The 16,739-nt window shown below is 40.0% G+C and overlaps 1 protein-coding gene across 1 annotated transcript; it reads left to right on the top strand.

Moving 5' to 3' along the window:
* SOCS7 (suppressor of cytokine signaling 7) lies at positions 1-13,862 on the top strand. The gene is made up of 10 exons (XM_015810399.1): positions 1-707; positions 840-1,070; positions 5,025-5,089; positions 8,300-8,404; positions 9,693-9,797; positions 9,978-10,108; positions 10,720-10,888; positions 11,135-11,263; positions 12,866-13,001; positions 13,713-13,862. Exons 1-10 carry the CDS (start codon positions 1-3, stop codon positions 13,831-13,833), a joined length of 1,899 nt encoding a protein of 632 aa, XP_015665885.1. The 3' UTR covers positions 13,834-13,862.
* The last annotated feature ends 2,877 nt before the right edge of the window (positions 13,863-16,739 follow it).

The raw sequence follows: 16,739 nt of genomic DNA on the forward strand, positions 1-16,739 counted from the left end.
ATGCAACGGGCCGGAGGAGGAGGAGCGGCCGCAGCAGCAGCAGAGCCCGGAGGAGGCAGTGGGAGAGGAGGTGACAACGGCGGTGAGGCGGTTGCAGCAGCTGCGGCCTCTTATCGGGTGCTGAGTCGCTTGCTGGGATACGGCGGAGCAGAGTCAGCCGCAGCCGACTTGGGGCTGGCCAGAGCTGTTGGAGAGACTGCAGCTATTGCAACTCGGGATCGCGGAAGGGCGGGCGGGTTGCGGGGCTCGCAGCTTCTGGTCTTCCGCCCTGGAGAAACTGGAGAACCTTCGGCAGGGTCCCCAGCCGGCTGTCTGCCGCCGCCGCCGCCGCCACTGCCTCAGCCACCGCCGTCGGAGCTCCTGTGCGCTAGGCATCGGTGCGTTCTCCTGGATGCTCCGAAGGGCGATCTGGGAGGAGGACGATGCTGGAGCGGAACGCCGGGTGGCTTCATTTTCTCTCCGGGAGCCGGCTTGGAGTTACACCTGGCGGCTCTGGGGCTTCATCAGGCGCCTTCGACGGTGCTAGGAGGGCTGGGCAAACCTTCCGGCGATTGCTCCTGCATGAACCTCTTGCCTCAGCCGGCGATGGTCCCGCCGCCCACTCTGTCCCTATTACCCCCAGGGGAGGAGACCAGCGACGCCCTGCTGGTCCTAGAAGCTCTGGGCCCTGACGAGGAAGATGAGGAGGAGACGGCTGCAGGGCAGGCCGAGCCCTCCAGTAACGCCAGTACGGGGAGCAGCCGCGTTCCTTTGCCCGCTGCAGCCCTCCCGGTGTTCGCTGCTGCTGCTGCTGCTGCTGCTCCTTCGGCAGGCCCGGCATCCGCCGTTGCTACCCCCCGCCCCAGCTCTTCGGCCCCCTCCAGGAAAGGTTCGTTGAAGATTCGCCTCAGCCGCCTTTTCCGCACCAAGAGCTGCAGTGGGCCATCCTGCAACCCCGGGGCGGCCACTGGAGCACGCCGGATAGGAGAGAGGGAACTTCTTCAAGCCGCTACTGCCCCAGCCCCCTCGGGCACGGCAGGAAGCCTCCCCGATGTGTCTCAACCTGGCTACCGGGAACAGGACTCGAGCAGGTGAGGGGCCGCTGGGCCGCTGGAATATGGATTAAGGAAGGAGAATTGAGCACGCTGGTGTTCCGCTGCATCAATCTGGTAGAGGGCAGATTGAAAGGGGGGATTAGGGTGGGCAAAGTGGATATGGAAACTGCTGCCTCCTTCAGCCTCCTTCTCTTTGGCCTCGGTTGTGGAATTGTCAAATACTTGGAGAAGTGTTTGATGCCTTTTTTTTAAATAATAATAATAATAATAATAATAATAATAATAATAATAATAATAATAATAATTATTATTATTATTATTATTATTATTATTATTATTATTATTATATTCAGTCTTTGTACTCCGAGGATGCACCTCCAGTTCTTTTGGTGTGTAGTCCCAGCTGGCATGGCAAGTCCTCAGTAGTGCAGATATTGAAGAGAAAATATCTCAAGGCTTCCATATTGGCTGTTTTTGTCCAGAGTTTGAAATTGAAAGGATCCAGTTGTATTTGTGATTGTGTATTCTCAAGCCTGTTGGAAGGAATTCACTGACCATATTCTACCATTACTTCTCATTGGTGGATATGCCTTGCCTTGTATATATTGTCCCATTATTCAGTCTTTGGTATCTCAAGTTAAAAAGGTTCAGATTGCACACAGTGCAGCAAAGGTTTTACTTGGGATCTTGGAGTGTTGCTACTAATCAGCGTAAATAGCTTTTACAATTTGGTTGCCCAGTTGTAAAGAAAAGTAGTAAAACTTTTGTTGTTGTTAGTTGTGAAGTTGTGTCCGACCCATCGCGCCCCCATGGACAACATTCCTCCAGGCCTTCCTGTCCTCTACCATCTTCTGGAGTCCATTTAAGCTCAGGCCTACTGCTTCAGTAACTTACATTAAATTAAATTAAATAGAAAAATGAATAGTTATGACTTTGCATCTGAATGCCAGTTTCATTCTTGGTGAATTTTTCTGTTCAATCTTGTCCAATTCTTGGAGACTTACCTGGATAGTTACAGTTTTCTTGGCAAGTGATTTGCCATTGCCTCCTTCCTTGAGCTGAGAGAAAGTGGCTGACCCAAGGTCACCCAGCTGGCTCTGTGCCTAAGGCAGGACTAGAACTCATCCTGTTTCTAGCCGGATGCCTTAACCCAGTGGTTCTCAACCTGTGGGTCGGGACCCCATTTGGGGTCGATCGACCATTTCACGGGGGTCGCCAAGCAAGGCTGTCCGCCATTTTTTTTGTCTGCCATTTTTTTTGTCCGCCATTTTTTCCCCTTTTCCGGCAGGTGCCTTACCTCCCTTGGGCTGGGCCAGCTGGTGGTCGGCCTGCTCCATCTCTGCCGCTTGCCAGCTACGCCTCGGCCGGCGCAGGGGGCGGAACCATGCATGCGCGGCGCTCCCGGGCAGGGAAAGTCCTCGACTTACGACCGGTTGGGTAGACCTCGACTTATGACCGGTTTAGTCCTCGACTTACAACCGGTTTAGTCCTTGACTTACAACCAGTTTAGTCCTCGACTTACGACCGGTTGGGGTCGCGGCATTAAAAAGGTTGAGAACCACTGCCTTAACCTTTACACCAAACTGGTTCTTTGGTTACATGTTCCTTAGTCCTTTGAAAATGGTCTGAGCCACTTTTCCCAACTGTTTCCCTTGAGGGACCTAATATAAAAAGAAATAGGAACTAAGGTTCCTGTCCCACCTCTGCCTGTACGATTGTGAATGCAGGGAAAGCTGCAGTGCTGGGAACTTGCTTACTAGGGGACTTTTTCTTGCAAATTGCAGTATGTGTGTGTGACACAAATCAGGGTGATAAAAATTATGAAATTTATGTCACAGTGCAACTCAAGCCTTGCATCCAGTGTTGGGAATTTGTACATAAATCAGGTGTTTATAACATGCATTTTTTTGTCATTTGTTACCTTCTGCAGATGTCTCTGAAATGACTGGAGGTGGACTTCTTTAATAGAAAGGCCTTTGGCAATTTCTAGTAATCGTTGGAAGGATTTGTGATTCTGAGCTTGCTTAAGAAAAGAAATATTCATTCAGAAAAAGTGTTTCTTTCATCCACAGCTCTGAAATGTCAATAAATTAAGACAACCTATTACTATTTCTATGAGATTTCATATGGATTTTTTCATAGATTGATTTTGCCTGCTGACACAGCATTGGTTAGTTTAATCTGTCCACTTTACAGGTTCACATACCACTTTAAAATATAAACTAACCACAAGCTGTGTTGCTCATCCTGTTTGGGTAAAAGGTAGTGGGATAGTTTGTGGTTTAATATTTATACAAATTTGCAAGGAAAAGATACTGAATTTTGTAAAGTGCTGACTAAATTTTCTGGCTCTGGATTAAAATACATGCATAGAGTGATGGAGTTCACTTGGCTTAGTTGTTTCTTTTTTTCAACAAAGTTTTCCATTTTGCTTTTTACAGTATGCTTCTAGATATGTTGGACTGCCATTCTCTTCATTCACTTCTCTTTTGAGTCTTATAGTCCTTTAGCTTTGGAAGGAGCCAGGTTGGCAGAGACTGCAATGTGCTACATAAAACTATTGCTTTTATTTTGTTTAGCCTTGATTTGATCAAGCCTATGTGCTATTGCTGATTCGAAATAGGGTTCGAATTAATGTGCATTTCCCACTTTGGCCAACTAGATTCATAAATTAATGTTCAATTGCAAGAATTTGGTTACAGTGGCTGGTTAATTTACATTCAGGCGGATCCTTTATAACTCAGTGTTAAATATATTTTACACACAGAAGATCTCAGGAATCTCTGATCAGGCACTTGAGCAGTACTGTAGTGTGAAGAAACCAACAACTGTGTCCTTCTTGAAGAATTGTTTCCAGTTACAGCAGAAAGCATTGGGAGCAGAGGTCTTGGGTAGCTCCCTTCTACTCCAATCAGCATGGCTAGTATTTGGAGGGGGCAAGAATTACAAGCCAGAACCTCTTAAGAGAACCTCCTTCCCATATTGAAGAAAATGGGGGTTGCTGAGGTTCTTAGTTGACTTTAAAGGAACCACATTTCCATTCCTGTGACGTGAGATCTCTTTCAATTCTTGGTTTCAAGAATTGAAACAGGGACTGGCCCTGGTATGGTCAAGGACACATAAATCTATCATAATATGGATAGGACAAAAAAAAAATCCTGATAAATTAATGCTGCAAAAAAAGCTGCTATTTTCTTAATTGTCCTTATTTGTGTTTCAGTGCCCTCAATGACCACATTTATGAACATGCTAAACTACCTGATTACTAAATCTAGCACTTTACCTGGGTTGTGGGTCAAACTAATTAAGATAGTTTACTCATTTCATTCTGCATTGTTATCTGGATCTGTAATTAGGCCTTCTCCTTTCTGGACACAGAAGCAGGAAAGTAAAGCACCTATTAAATGAATCTGCTGCAGCCTCATCTCTTTTTCTTTTTTCTTTTTCTTTGATTTCCTTTTTCTGATCTCTCTCTCTCTCTCTCTCTCTCTCTCTCTCTCTCTCTCTCTCTCTCTCTTTCTCTCCCTCCCTCCCTCCCTCCCTCCCCCCCTTTCTCTGTGTGTGTGTGTGTGTAAAATGAGGATGAGCAGAGACAAATTGACCCTGGGTGTTGTGCCTTTTTGACATGGATGCATTTCCTCTTTTTTCTTAGACAGCAAAATATCTTGGGATAGCACTTTTGAATCAGAAGGCTTAGTGTTAATAGAAGTTCAAGCATGCTAAATAAAGAATTAAATTATTATGGAAAAATCTATTAATAAAGCCATGCTTCTCTCTGAAATTGGACTTCTAGATTAGCTAAACTGAAAAGTCATGGTTTGGCTTCTTCTTTTCACCCATGACACATTTTGGCTGTGTATATACATATTCACTCAGGTCATAACAAAAGTATTTAGTGTTTATACAACATCTTATTGTGGATATAGATAAAAGAAGAGATGAATGCAAATGTATCTTTATTTATAGACCCTTTTGTCTGTATTTTTGTAGAAAACAAAGATTGATGCGAACACAAAGTGCCTTTTCTCCAGTTGCTTTTGGTCCCCTCTTCACAGGTGAGTGTTGAACCTGAGGCTTCTTTTTCTCTTTCATTATTATTGAAGGAAGCCCTATATTTTTACTCAAGTTTGCATACATAATATGTAGCTATTAGACTTTGAGTAATGCTATTGATTAAAAAAAATAGCTACTTTGGAGTGATTCTGATTTTTTTAACAAAAATATTAAGAAATATCATGAATATATTATATATTTTCTCATCCACAATCAACAAAGTCTTCTGTAGAATAGCTTTCCCCAACCTGATAATATTCAGGTATTGAACTTCATGTCTGATAATCTGCAGATATCATAGGGGAAGACTGTCTTAGGGTTTCTCTTAAAGAACCTATCCCAATGTCACAGAAGGTTCACAGAATAAATTGAATGAGAGATTGTCTAGCTGTTTCAACTTTTCCCCAATGTCAAGTCCATCATAAAATAGAATATTAGTAGCTGTTGCTATGTATTGGATTAGGTCTCTCTCCTAGAATACAAAAGAATCCTGTTGCCCAAACTGGGATAGCAATCTCTCTGCCTATCATCTGATTTCTAAAAAAACATGTCCTTGTTTTTAGCCGAAGACACAAAAACCTAACTGAAATCAGCTGAGATTACACAGAATCAGTTCAGATTAAAATACATATACTAGTGTCATGAAGAGGTTAGCATTTCCCATAGAATCCCAAATCTACCATAGAATTAGAGCCAAGGAAACATGAAGAAGAAAATGTTTCTAATTTCTAAGTAATATAATAGCAAGCAGGGCATGTCCTGGAGAATTTGTGGTAAAGTCCAACAATTTTAAGGTGAAAATATTAAAAGCATCTTTTCCTTCTGGACAGATGACATGGTTGGAATCCAGAGAGCATATTATGATTCCAGCTCCAAGGACATAATTTGGTTACACAGTTTTGCATAAAGAGCACACATTAATCTTTCCAAGAAAACAATATTTTTTTTAAAAAAAATGTGTCAAATTGCACTATATTTTATTGTTTTTATTCTGAAATATCACCAAAATTTGATGCATTTAGCTGAAAGCTCACCAGTTGTTGATATATCTGGGCAATATTGAGACCCGGCTTTGAAATTTGGAAACTATCTGCCTTCTATCTGTTCCAGTTAGCCATTTAGCTCTGGTTGTTCTTGAATCTTTCTTTCCTTCAGCTTTTGCATATGTCTGGGAACTCAGGGATGGGGAATTATGGTCAGCGTTTCAAGGTGCTTGAAGTTTTATACCTACTAAGTATTTGGATTGCAGACATAAATCCAGAAGCTGTTCTCAATATTGGACACATTGCTGTTCCATATGACAGGAGTATCTTTTCTTCAGTGTGAGATAGAATATTATACAGGTGATCCTTGATTTACAATCCCAATTGAGCCCAATTTTTTTTAATATATTTTATTGATTTTTTACAATAGCAGTCTTTAGTGCTTGGTAAACAGTGTGTTGTCTGGGTTCTTATATTTAAAAAACAATCAATAATAATTAATTTCTATAGTTCCATAATCAATATATTGATTAATGATATATTGCTTTGATCTTCTCTTCTTCCAGTAGTTCTTAATATTTTTGATACATACAATGTTGGATATAAGTATTTTTCTTGTGTTTGTACAAATAACAGTAATATCCGCATATAACATCTTTTCTGATCAGCGTATGTTTCAATTGTTTTTATAAAAGTTATCTTGCTAAGTCACTATATGTCCTGTTTTCAAGATTCTTATTTAAGCTTAATTTCCCCACTATATTCAAACCATTCTTATCAGTCATAATTTTCTCAAAGTTAATTACCTTTAAATGTCCAAACTTTCCATCCACATACACCATCCCAATATTTTTACATTTCATATATTATAAGAAATATTATACTACTTGTATATCTTGTTCCTCTTACTGTAGAGCCCCTTTATATCCCTAGTGTATCTATTATTTTAACCATATTCAAACAAATGTTTAATCATATAGTACTCCATCTGGTAAATTGAGTCAAATCTCTAGATTCATGAGCCCAAAATTTCTGTTGCTAAGTGAGATAGTTGTTAAGTGAATTTTGCCCCATTTTACATCACTTGTTAATGAATCTGGCTTCCCCATTGACTTTGCTTATCAGAAGGTCACAAAAGGTGATTGCATGACCCCAGGTCACTGCAATCGTCATACATATGAATCAGTTGCCAAGTGTCTGAATTTTGATCACATGACCATGGGGATGTTGCAGTGGTCATAAGTGTGAAAAAGGGTTATAACTCACTTTTTTTCAGTGCCGTTGTAACTTCGAATGATTACTAAGTGAACTATTGTAAATCGGGGATTATTTCCCCAGCCCAACTCACAAAGGCGTTTTCTTTGTGAGAATTGTCTTTGCTATTTGTGGTTATAAACAAAAATCTGCTGGTCAAGGCTGTGTCTTCTTTGCTCCTTAAATCTTTTGAAAATAAGCAGTGGATATTCACATACATATATGAAATACAAGACTATTCTGTGCCTTCAGATACAGATTAAATACTGTTTCAAGTCCAGTATTTGGCCCAGATATTCCCTTAGCAAAACTTGCTTCAGCAAGTTTGAGAGTCAGCTAAATAGTTTAATTATTCATAAGCAAAAGAAATGACCTTACTTATATAATGGCTTTTGGCTCTAAAAATGGCCCACAAGATAGCTCACGAGACAAAGAATATTAAAAGATAACAATTTTTACAATCTTTTCAGTATTCAGCTGAATTAAAAATTTCTGTTTTCAGTTAAATTCCTTAAAATGAGGTGACACATGTGACTGTCCAAAGTCATGGCAGGTGAAAGTAGCTTATTTTCCTTTGGACGAGACTTTCATAGCCATTGTGTTACCACAAAAAGGCTCTGTTTTATATTCCTATTAGGCAATTATTTTGGTTGATATAGAAAGATCTCTGAAAGCTGATCAATTTCTTAATCACTATCATCTGAAATACATAGCACAGAAAGCAATCTGGTTGCCATTCATTTAACTGATGATAGTTTTAGAACACCTTTCAAGAATAGCCAGTGTGTCTACATTGTAGCAAATTTAATTAGGAATCAACCATGGCATATGCCTGGGGTCAGAGATCGTTCTGTCTGGTTATATTGGACCTGCACTTCTAATATAAACAATAACTCTCAAATGTGCTAGAGGTGAAGTTACATTTGCATTAGTCTCTAAAGCATTTTTTTCTTTCCCCCCCCCCTCTCTCTCTAGGTGAGACAGTATCGCTGGTAGATGTTGATATCTCTCAGCGTGGCCTGACATCCCCACACCCTCCCACACCTCCACCTCCTCCACGACGAAGCCTCAGCCTTCTGGGTATTGCTTGCTTGCTTTTTCTGCCTTCTTTCCAAACTATTTCCATTAGCATCTTTCTGCAGAAAAGGATGATGGCCATATTCTTCGCCCTTGAGATAGTACCTTTGAATACAGATAGTCCTCGTTTAGTCACCACAGTTGGGAATGACAACTCAGTCACAGTCACTAAGTAAACTGCAATCGTACTTATGATCTTACTTCAGCTTTCTTTCACTTGACAAACTTGAGAAAGTTGTAAATGGAAGTTGTAAAGACACTTTTTCATTACTGTCATAACTTCATATGGTGGCTATATGAGGCAGTCATTAAAGAAGGACTACCATTAAGTGGATTTCCTTGGAATTCTTTATACCATACAATCCAATCTCATTTTTTTTTAAATGGGAATGATTTCAAAGCAGTAACTTTGTATATATTCTCAGTCCTGTAATTATTCTGTTTTCTTTCTTATTCTCAAATCCTAAACTATGCAGTCCACGTTCAGAACTAAATTCTTCAACTCTATAAATCATGTGAATTTGCATGTTTTTCATAACTCTGTTTCTGCTAGCCATGATGTGAAGGACACTAACAGCTCTTTTGCTTCCCTTTCTGAATGTTTGGCTCAGAGGTACTCCCTTCAGTTTCTCAGATTCTGTCCAACTTTTTCTTTGTCTTTTTTTAATCCTATGTGGACAGTAAGAAGGTCTACTCGTTTATGTCTTATGCTGGTTAATGCTGCAATAAAATTATGTAATCTTGTGCTTCCGCCTTTAACAGTTCTGAGCATTTGAAGCCACCCAGGGAACATTATTTACTTATATTGGACTAGACAATATTTTATAACTAGAGGAATCAATAAAATTTGGTTTGCCCAGAGATGCATCACAATTATAGAAGCAGTAGGACTGGAATTAGTGATTTTTAAAAAAAAATATTTAATGTGATAGGCTTTTTAATTAATTAATTAATATATATTATAAAGCCTACCACATTAAATATTTTTTTAAAAAAATCAGTAATTTCAATCCTACTGCTTCTATATATATATATATATTATCCAGAATGTTGATAGATGTAAGATGAGGCAACCCTGACAATATTTCTTTTTGAATGGTGGCATTTAACGTAATAGACGCCAACTAGATATGAATAACTTCCACAAGTTTGTCTATGCACATATTTTTTATTGATGTAGCCAGCAAAGATGGATGTTCAGATGCTCAGAGAAAGAGAGCCCAGCATAAGCTTTTACTCTGTTGCTTTTCATATCTCCTGGACCGCTTAACCTTTTTGGTTCTTTTTCTAGACGATATCAGTGGGACACTGCCTGCATCTGTCTTAGTGAATCCGATGGGGTCTTCGTCGCTCCAGTCTTTTCCTCTGCCTCCACCGCCTCCACCACATGCCTCTGGTCAGTTCAGCTTTGCTCCTAAAGCTTTCCTGAATTTCCATGGTAAATGTTGCCAGTTGCTGGGCTTTTAAACTGAATTGCTGAATTTGGGGACTCAAGACAGCATTCAGGGAACAGGGCACATGAAATAATTCCATGAAATGTCGAAATGAATCCATTTTGTTTTCTTTTCTTCTCCAGAGGCATTTCCCCGGATACTCCCAATCAGAGCATCCGAAGCGGTACATAGTCAGTCTGCACAGCACCTTCAGTGCCCCCTTTATCGGCCTGATTCAAGCAGTTTTGCAGCTAGCTTACGAGAGTTGGAAAAAGTAAGGCTTTTATTTATTTATTCAGTAAAGGTCCTTAAGCTGCTTTTCTTTTTTCTGATGATGCTTTGATCTCCTTGAAAACAAAGAAGTAAAGTCAAGAGGACTGACAACCAAATGGATTTGCAGGATATGCGCTACTGGTGTGCAAGATGAAAACTAGTTCGAATGGATAAGCTACACATGGCCCTGTTGTTTTGCTATTTATTTTGCTGTTTAATACAGTGTCAGTTTGCATATTCAATATAAATAAAGGGGAGAACACATCAGGCAATGTTGGATCAATGAATCTTGCTTTATTTAAAAAAGCTGTTCTGAGAAATAGAATGCTGTGTTTCAAAATGTCAAAGATGATTGTTAATTTTTTGTCATCTGGAAGGAAATGGGCAGATGTTAGTCTTCTGGCTCAAAGTGAGGGATTGCAGTTGCCATGCTGGCTTGAAATTCTGGCAGGTCAACTGCAGGTATCAGTTTAGATAATTAGGCTATATTTTAGCATTCTGAGCATCTGGAATTGGTTCTTTAAAAAAATATGCTCCAATGTTTGAATTTTCTTTTAAATGTTGGAATCGGATTCTTAGATAAATTATTGAATGAATATTTTCGTAAATCAGTGTGGATGGTACTGGGGCCCTATGAACTGGGAAGATGCCGAGATGAAGTTAAAGGGGAAGCCAGATGGATCGTTCCTGGTTCGTGACAGCTCTGATCCGCGCTACATTCTGAGCCTCAGCTTTCGATCACAGGGTATTACCCATCACACTAGAATGGAGCACTACCGAGGTGAGTGGAGCACTGGGCACCTTAGGGTGACTTCCTACTCAGTTCGAACGGGAAGGATTTGCCTAGGTTCACTTAATGAATTATTGTGGAATGTGATTTTCAAACCTGGATCTCTCAATGCCAGTATTGTGTGTCTGATGGTTATATTTTATTTAAGTAAGCTTGTGCAAAGCCAGTCCCCACAAACTGTGCACGTCCCCCCTTATACTTCCTCATTCTGTAATGGACCTGTTCTTCTTGGTTCAGGAACCTTTAGTCTTTGGTGCCATCCGAAGTTTGAGGACCGTTGCCAGTCTGTGGTGGAGTTTATTAAACGTGCTATCATGCATTCCAAAAATGGAAAGTTCCTTTATTTCCTGCGATCGAGAGTGCCAGGTAAGTGTGTTTGTGTGTGTGTGTGTATTTGTGTGTGCGCGCGTGTGTCTTTGTGTGTATTGGAGGCGACTCAGGTAGCTCTTAGATATTCTTTTGTCGTGGTATTTATTAACCAAGATATAGAATGAGCAGCAATTATTTTTAGTTTTTGTTGGCAAAAACATGTATTCCCCCAAACAGTAAAGCTATTCTGAAATATCCAACAGGAATTGGACAGAATGCTCTGACTTCCAGAATAAATTATTCCAGGCAATAGTTGAGTGTATGGAATCGGATTGTAAAGTAAAAGTGCTTCAGATATACTTGAAGATCTGGTTTATCCTGTTCCTGAAGCCATTCTAACATTGCCATACATGCATTTCCATTAGACATTTTTAACTGGCCTGCTGGTTAAAATAATTTGGGAATGTGAAGTTGTACAGTAATTCTTCTTCACTTCAAAGGCTGAAATATAAGCCAAGGATGAAGCACTTTTGGCCCTTCACTTTTGGCTTACAGCTTTCATTTATCAGTTACATTGCACTTGAGTGGAAATTCTCTCAAATAGCAGTGAATTAATCTACAACCTTTGACATAGAAATTATATGTGATTCATTGACCCAAAAGTTGTTCTTCCAATTCATCTATAAAAATTGACATCATACACAGGTCATATTATTCAGTTAGAGAAAGATGCACTGAATAAGCATGTTTCACAATTGTAAAGAACTTGAATGTACAAGGGGAAATTAGCAAAATTCAAATGCCCTGAATCCCAATATTTTTATACACATAAATCCTCAACTTAAAACAGCTCATTTAATGAAGTTACAACCGCACTGAAAAAAAGTGACTTTTTCATACTTATGACTGTTGCAACATACCCATGGTCACGTGATATACATTTGGATGCTTGACGATTGGTTCATATTTATGACAGTGGCAGTGTGTCCCAGGGTCATGTGGCCATCTTTTGCAACCTTCTGATAAGCAAAATCAATGAGGGATTCACTTGACAACCGTGTTACTAATTTAACAGGTGTAGTGATTCTCTTAACAAATGTGGCAAGAAAGGTCGTAAAATGGGATAAAACTCACTAACAAATTTCTCACTTAGCAACATAAGTTCTGTGGTTGTACATCAAGGACTACCTGTACTTAAAAACAACAACAACAAAAATAACAATAATAATGCTACAGGAAGCTCTCAGTGCTGAGAGTCAGTTGTTGGGATGACCGGGGGGGTGGGGGGGGATATACAAATTGAAGAAATAAGACTCAAGTAACTCATATTCAAATCTTACATCTCTCTCCCAACCATAGGGCATAATGGATTTAGAACCACTTTTTTTCAGTGGGAGAAGCGCTTTTACCTTGTCTGGTTTCCAGCCTTTTGATTCTGGCCTTGTTTATTCTAGCACTCGATAAATATGGTACATCCCAACATAAGACTGTATGGAGCCAGGTCTCCACCAGAGGGCAGCACAATGATCAATTCAGAGAACAGCTGCAGGATTCTAGCATTTGCTGTTTTCTCTTATCCTGAGGAAAATATTTTTCAATTGATGCTGTTATGTTTTCTTCTAACCTGATGTCTGCCTATTTTTTTTTTTTAATTTACAGGTCTCCCTCCAACTCCTGTCCAACTTCTCTATCCGGTCTCTAGGTTCAGCAATGTCAAGTCGCTACAGCACCTCTGCCGGTTCCAGATAAGGCAACTGGTCCGCATCGATCACATTGCCGAGCTCCCACTTCCCAAGTAGGTCCCCCTTTTGCTTTGTGCTCCTTTCAGCTCTGGTTGGCTAAAGAATCAGATTTGTTGCTTTGTCCAACTCATGATAAAATTAGTAGTGTCGGCCAGTTTGGCACAACGTAAAAAAATACAATAGCTGTTTCTCTACATTAATGGAGAGGTTGTAGGATGGTGGATGCATAGAACAAAGGTCTTCAAAAATCCTGTTCAGGTGTTGGAACAAACTGTTTTGACCTTGCTGTTTGGAAGTTGTTTCACTGCGAAACATTGTTAGAAATTTCACACCAAGGTTGAAACACTTTAGAAAGATTATGACAACCAGTTAAGCGGGAGAAAGAGAGATGATAAATTTCTCAAGGAAAGGGAACCAGGAACTAAAAAGGTCTGCATCTGTATATGCTGCAAGCACCAAAAAGTTAAGGTATCTTTATAAAAAAAATGTTTATTTCCTTTAAAATCTTTGAGCATAATTTTGCAAGCTCTCATGTTAGAATGTAGAATGCAGTTGATCTTGGCCACTTTTATACACTCAAACATCCCTGCACAAAGTTTTGTTAGATGAAGATCTGTAGAGATAGGAGTGCTGCAAACTCAATTTTTCTGGACTCCCTAATTAAAAGAGAGGGAGAGATTCATCAGTCTATTTACTTGGTATGTCTATTCTGATTTCTTGGACCTCCAAAATTTACTGGAATCTCCTTTCCCTTCCCTGATCAGGCCTCTGATTGCATACATTCGCAAGTTCTACTACTATGACCCTCAAGAGGAAGTGTATCTCTCGCTGAAGGAGGCCCAGCTGTTTTCCAAACAGAAACAAGAAGCAGATTCCTCTACGTAGTGAGAGTTCTTGTCTGTCATGCTGCTGTCACTGATGGTAATACCGTGTTTCTCCGAAAATAAGACCCAACTGGAAAATAAGCCCTAGCATGATTTTTCAGGATGTTTGTAATATAAGCCCCACCCCAAAAATAAACCCCAGTTAAAATCGTCAGCCAGACGGACGCATTTAGTACCGTATTTCCCCCAAAATAAGACCTAGCCGGAAAATAAGCCCTAATGTGTCTTTTGAAGCAAAAATTAATACAGGACCCGGTTTTATTTTTGGGGAAACACGGGGTATAGCATTGTAAATTAGAAGATTCCCGTTTTCTCTTTTCTCTCTCTCTCTCTCTCTCAACCTTAAGGGGTTTTAGTTTGATTGTTCTTTCATATCCTGTATTGGAAGCTTTGCATATAGTCTATATTTAAAAAAAACAAAAACAAAAAAAAATGGTTTTATCTGTGCAGTTAAGCGCAGTTGTATACATAGGTAGCCCTCGACTTAACAACGGACTTCATAATTTCCCATGCTAAGCAAGGCAGCTGTTAAGTGAGTCCTGCCTGATTTTACAACAGCAACTGTGGTCAGTTGTTAAGCAAATCACTGCAGTTGTTAAGTGAATTCCAGCTTCCTGTTGATTTCATTTGTTGGGAAGCCAGCTGGGAAGTTCGCAAATAGTGACCCTATAACCCCCGGGGTCGTTCAGTCATTGTAAATACATGCTAATTGCCAAGTGCTTAAATTTCGATCTTGTGACTGTGGGGATACAGCAAAAGTTATAAGTGTGAGGACTTGGTGGTAAGTTACTTTTTTTGAATGCTGTTGTATCTTGGCACAGTCACTAAACGAATGGTTGTTAGTCGAGGACAACCTATATTTGCTCATTTTCCATTATGGAAGTCTAGTCCCCTAGTCTACCAAACGTTTTTCCTGAATCGGTATAATGCAAGCTTCCCTTGGTAACTTTGGATATGTTGACAGGCTTACAATTATAAGAGCTAGAATGTGCATTTTGGATTTTAAAGCAAAGTGAATGTTAGAGTTCAAAACCAGTCCGCATGTACCTAATTATAAGCACACAGCACATCTAGCATTATAGTTCAATCTTGGATATGCAGAAAGAAAGACATGCTACATTTTTGTCCTTAATAATGTCTACACACTTTGGGGGGAGGGGGGGGAGGTTTCACCTCCCACCCATCTTTCTATTTCCCATCTCCAAATTAGGAAATGGGTCACCAGTATCCTGTAGCTGGGGAAGCTGCACTGGAAAAGACTCCTGGTGTTTCCTTTCTGGCTGTCTTGGGCCTCCGGAAAAGAGTCCCGGGCTTGAACAGAAGCACAACTGTGCACAGAAATGGGCACCCCTGACCCCACCTGGTTCCAAAAAAGAAGTTGGAATCCACTGAAGCTGGACTGTAGGCTCCTTAAAGGATGAAGAATGTTATTTTTCTTGTCAAATTTCTATTTTTGGGGTGCTTTTCTTTTCTATCCATATTTTCCAACATGGGAAATTATGAGCCAGTTTAACGTTTTGTTTACCTTTTGGCATTTGGGGATGTGGGGGGGAGGGTGAGATCGCCACTGTCTCCAAGATTTTATGAGCAAAACCTGCTCCCGGTTCCTGTGTCTTTAAGAATGCTGCTTTTGTAAGAAAGGTCTGAGCTCAAGCTGCATTTGGCGGTATAAAATAGTTGTTTGGGAGGGTTGAGCTTTTCTTTACTTGGAGGTATGTCAGCTGAAGCTGGACGCCTGTCTCTCTTGGGATAGCATTGTGGGTCATGTGCTAAGTTGGATTTCATATATTCTCCCAGTTCCATTCCAGCTTTGGAATTCTGGGAGGCCAGAATGTGAGTGGTTGGGACAGGGAGGCGAAGAATAGCAAGCTGAAATACAACTTCTTGCTCACTTAAAAAAAAAGCTGGATAGCATTTTGGGGGGTGGGGAGGATGGGAAGGTGCCAGAATATGTTTGATTAAGCAATGGAAAATTAGCCAGATTGGGAAAAATTGCTTTTGCCTTCTGTTTGAATGCAAATGGGACACGGGTAGCAATGTGGAAGGTTTCCACTGAAGGGGCCATCAGCCATTTGAAAATGGACAGATCTCTCCCACTTATTTTATTTTATTTTGCTTTTCTTCCCATTTTTATTATTAACACTGGAATTCATCAGAGTTGTTAGAGCTCTTGTAAAAGCACTGGCGTATCCCTTTTAGGCAGAAATGACTAGCTGAAGTCGGTCCCGGTCTTACAGATGGGGTTACAACCCATTGCCCTTCTCAAGAATGGAAAGCCAAGATAGCAATAGCAGTTAGGCTTAGATGAGTCAGCAAAAAAGTTATGGCTTATCAAACAAAAAAGGGGAAAAAAAGAAAGGCCTCTGGGACCTTTTTAATATGAGGCAGTAAATTTTGAAACACCTCAGTCTTATCTTACATTGAGGCTGGGATGAAAAGTCAAGAGCAGAAATTCAAGTTCCTCACATTTTTCCTAAGCCCAGAAAATCACATTTTGTAAGAAAGAATTGTGTGCAGTTTCAAAGTTCATTTTGAAGAGCAAGATTTGCCCCAGCAAAACTCAAACTGGCTCTCCATTATTGAGAAGTATTTGCAACATCCACAAAATACATAGCCCTCTTTATATGTGATAAGTCTTTTGCATATGTCCTTTAAGGTACTTAGTGTAAATTTCTTGCTGACATTTTTGAAAGCAGTGGTAACTTAATAATTTATTATAATTTATTTATTGTTGTTAGGTTGAAAAGCTTGTTTCATATTCTTGAATTAATTTGTCTTGGATTCAGCCTCTATTCCCTGAAATCTGAAATTTTGCGTCCTGCAAAACTTAAAAATATCTTTAGAATCTTTATACACAGGAAGTTTAAAATGGATGGCTAATAAGTTGTTATTTAAAACTAAGTCTTG

The sequence above is a fragment of the Protobothrops mucrosquamatus genome, unplaced genomic scaffold (assembly GCF_001527695.2).
Source record: "Protobothrops mucrosquamatus isolate PMUCROS unplaced genomic scaffold, P.Mucros_1.0 scaffold10, whole genome shotgun sequence".
NCBI classification, from domain to species: domain Eukaryota; kingdom Metazoa; phylum Chordata; class Lepidosauria; order Squamata; family Viperidae; genus Protobothrops; species Protobothrops mucrosquamatus.